This window comes from Habropoda laboriosa, unplaced genomic scaffold, assembly GCF_001263275.1.
Source record: "Habropoda laboriosa isolate 0110345459 unplaced genomic scaffold, ASM126327v1 scaffold776, whole genome shotgun sequence".
Classification (NCBI taxonomy): domain Eukaryota; kingdom Metazoa; phylum Arthropoda; class Insecta; order Hymenoptera; family Apidae; genus Habropoda; species Habropoda laboriosa.
In genome coordinates, this window is record NW_017100876.1 from 118,057 (window position 1) to 121,342 (window position 3,286).

At 39.3% G+C, this 3,286-nt stretch overlaps 1 protein-coding gene across 1 annotated transcript in view; it reads left to right on the plus strand.

Annotated features, from left to right (window-relative positions):
- The window catches only part of LOC108577474 (eye-specific diacylglycerol kinase), a 94,167-nt gene extending 91,184 nt beyond the window's left edge, over positions 1-2,983 (plus strand). Inside the window, exons 9-11 of the mRNA XM_017940630.1 lie at positions 582-854; positions 1,180-1,343; positions 2,224-2,983. Coding sequence (XP_017796119.1) covers positions 582-854; positions 1,180-1,343; positions 2,224-2,273 — 487 coding nt within the window. The 3' untranslated portion in view covers positions 2,274-2,983. The remainder of the gene's footprint in view (positions 1-581; positions 855-1,179; positions 1,344-2,223) is intronic.
- Positions 2,984-3,286: the final 303 nt, after the last annotated feature.

Here is a 3,286-nt window from a genome sequence, read left to right on the forward strand (position 1 = left end):
AACTGTCTGATTAAATTATATCGAAAATGAAATTTGCTCCTTTAAGGGAAGCTGTGCTATGTTTGACCGAGGCAAACCCATCATCTCCATTCTAAATGATAGAACAGCTGACCGTTTATTCCCCTTTCCTCTCATCTGCCGTGATTTACACCTTTGAGGATAACCCACAGACTGTTCGCTACTAAATCGAATGATCAAAAGGGAAACTCTAATTTAACAACCTAAGTTCATGCTCGTCTCACCTCGTTCTCGCTCCTACTGCAAAAGGAACGTCAACCAATGCTACAAAAAATACACATTACACAAATACGATAGGTTCCCTCTGAAAAAGGATTCCTCTTTACCAGAGAAATAGAGTACTCTTTGAGTGTATTCTATCCTTTCATCCATCTCCTCTTGGTCAGCCGTAGCAGCAGTTTTTTACGTTGGTTATTCATTTCTGCATGGTTTGCCGCTTCTAGGCCACGATACTAAATAAAACCTCCTAGAGAGAGGCAAACAGAATTGGTTTTTCTTTCTTTTTCTAGATGATTAATGCGAAAATAGAGGATGTAAAGAGGGTAAATATTATTCTGTTACAGTCCAAGAGATAGACTGTTCAGCCTGAGTTCCGAGGTCCACACCTTTAGCACAGGATTACTGGAGAAACCTAGCGACGGTATTTTGAAAGCGGGGAAAATCGGCGATCTTCAGGCTTTGAAGGAGCTACACGACAGTGGACACTCGCTTCTGTCCATCGACACAGCTGGACAAACTGCTCTTCACCTGGCCTCGAGATATGGTCACAAGGATATTGTCAGATATCTAATCGCTTGCGCACCATCGAGTATTCTCAACATGGTCGACAACGACAAGTGAGTTTCGTCGATAATTCGCTCGTCAAAAAAGAAAGAAACAAAAGTGAACATAAACAAAAACGTGTAACCATATATATAAATGGTAGATGAAAGAAGAGTCTTTTTTAGATGTTTGTTGAAGTCTCTAGAGATTTAGATCGGTCGCATGAACTAATCAAATCTAACGCAAACTGTACAATGTGTCTTTTTTGTCCACGTTTCGAAAGTCTGTTCACAACAACCAGAGCCATAAATACCGATATCAAAGAAGAGGTTTATATTCCTGGCGCGCGAATCGAGAGCAAACAAAAAAAAAAAACAGGCTTGTACCTTCTAATTGCAGAGGTCAAACTGCTTTGCACAAAGCGGCTCAATATAAGCGTCGTTCCATTTGCTGCATGTTAGTGGCTGGCGGTGCTACTTTAACTGTCAGGGATCGAAACGGCTACTCACCTCGTGATCTTGCACTGCAAGCGGAGGACCGTGACCTCGCAGCGTATTTATACAGTGAGTGTTTTCATTATTTTTTCTTTAAAACGAGTGCACATTGTTGAGAGAAATGTTACACCTGGAGATTCGCGAGGAGTTTCGAAAGCGAGGTTCGTTTGAAGAAACGTTCGGTGTTGATCACTCTGTGAGATAATGGCGGAGGGAACATTCTGCGCTGTCAGCTTTCTTTCCGAAGGCTATCTTCATTTTTAGTTTGGTTTAGTTTCTTCTGTTTTTAATATTTGTTAATTTATTGATTTAGATGTTACATTTGTAATACACCACAGTGTTTTCACTCACAGTGGTGAAATTATTTTAATTTTACACTCTTTTCTTATATTTTTAATATTTGTAAATTTATCAATTTACGTTTTTGATACACCACTGTGTTTTCACTCTTAGGTCCATACGAGCTATCACAGTTAGTGGTTATTATTACTGCATACATACAGATTCCAAAATTATTTTTCTTTTACTTTCTTTTCTCCTATTTTTAATATTTGCAAATTTATTAATTTACATTTGTGATACACCACTGTGACTTCACTCTTAAATCAATATAAAGCTATCGCATTCAATACTGATTATTATTACATACATACAGATCACAAAAAAAAAAATATTTCAAAATCATTTTCATACGTATACACTTCCACGTTTATTACTTGACACACACAAAAAGACAGATACCAAAAATACCCAAAAAAGTACCGACTTTTTAAAGAACTACCGACCACTGTTCCCCATTGAAAAGAGGAGCTCGTCGAAAGCAAAAATTATTTAACGCACACGACTTTCATTGACCATCCAATCAGCCACTCGATGTCAAACTGAAATCTCTTCCGCCATTGTCGCGCTTTCGATGGATCGTTAAAATCGACGTTGTTCGCTGATATAGGTCAAGAGGAGTTCCAGCTGACAACGGAAGAAATGGAGAATACCATTTGACCTCCGTTCGTAATTGGCAGGGCCTGAGCCGACTCTGAGTAGCTTCCTGCCTTCGATGGACTATCCCCAAGAGGAAGGAGATCCAAAGTTGAACGAACGAACGACGATCGCCGTTGATCTAGATCGGTCGTCGAACGGTTCGTTTTCTCAAGCTGCGTAAGTCCGCACGTGATATATCGATTATTCCTCTCATCGACAATTCACGTCACGTTAGTAAAATACGCGTGTGTGTGTTTATCAAAAAAGGTGCTCTCTCCGATCCTTTCCTCCCATTCCAAGCCTCCGAGATCGCTTTTCTTTTCCCTCCCCCGCCGCCGCCGCCGCAAACGCGCGTTGTAAATTAAACTGTGCATAGGTTGAATTTATTCTATACGTTACACTCTCGTACCTATTATAATAAACATACAGATTAGGGACATTTTTTTCGATCGAGCCTCTGTACACGTATATTTCTACAAGTCGTATCTCGTGTCTAATCGAGGAAGCAAAGTGTACAAATCACGTTCGCTTCAAGTGTGTGTTTCGTCTAACGAATTCACGCGAGAGAAGAAATTTGCGTTAAAAAGAGAGAGAGAAAATTGAAAGACGAAGGAAGTGAAAAAGAGAGAGAAAATCGAAAGATGAAGGAAGTGAAAAAGAGAGAGGAAGAGATTTTTGCTCATTCGCGATGTTACCGTTGCAAAAAAAAAAAAAAAAAAAAAAAAAAAAAAAGCGAATTTAAAGGATGCGTGTGGAGCTTCAACGGGAGTAAGAAAACCCGAACCGAATTAGTGAGAGATTAGGATTAAATAACGACGATGAACGACGATCGGAGGAGATATTAAGAGAAAGAAAGTCATAGTTAATCGTGAAGACTAAAAAAATCTTCAGCCACGTGTTTGTATTCGTTTGTATGATTTTTTTTATCTCGTATTTTTCTACGTTCCATTGTCTAGGTATCGCGAGCCGACAGAGATACACGATTTTTAATCCATTTAGCGCTGTATGTTCTCCACGTAGACGCGTAATTTCTA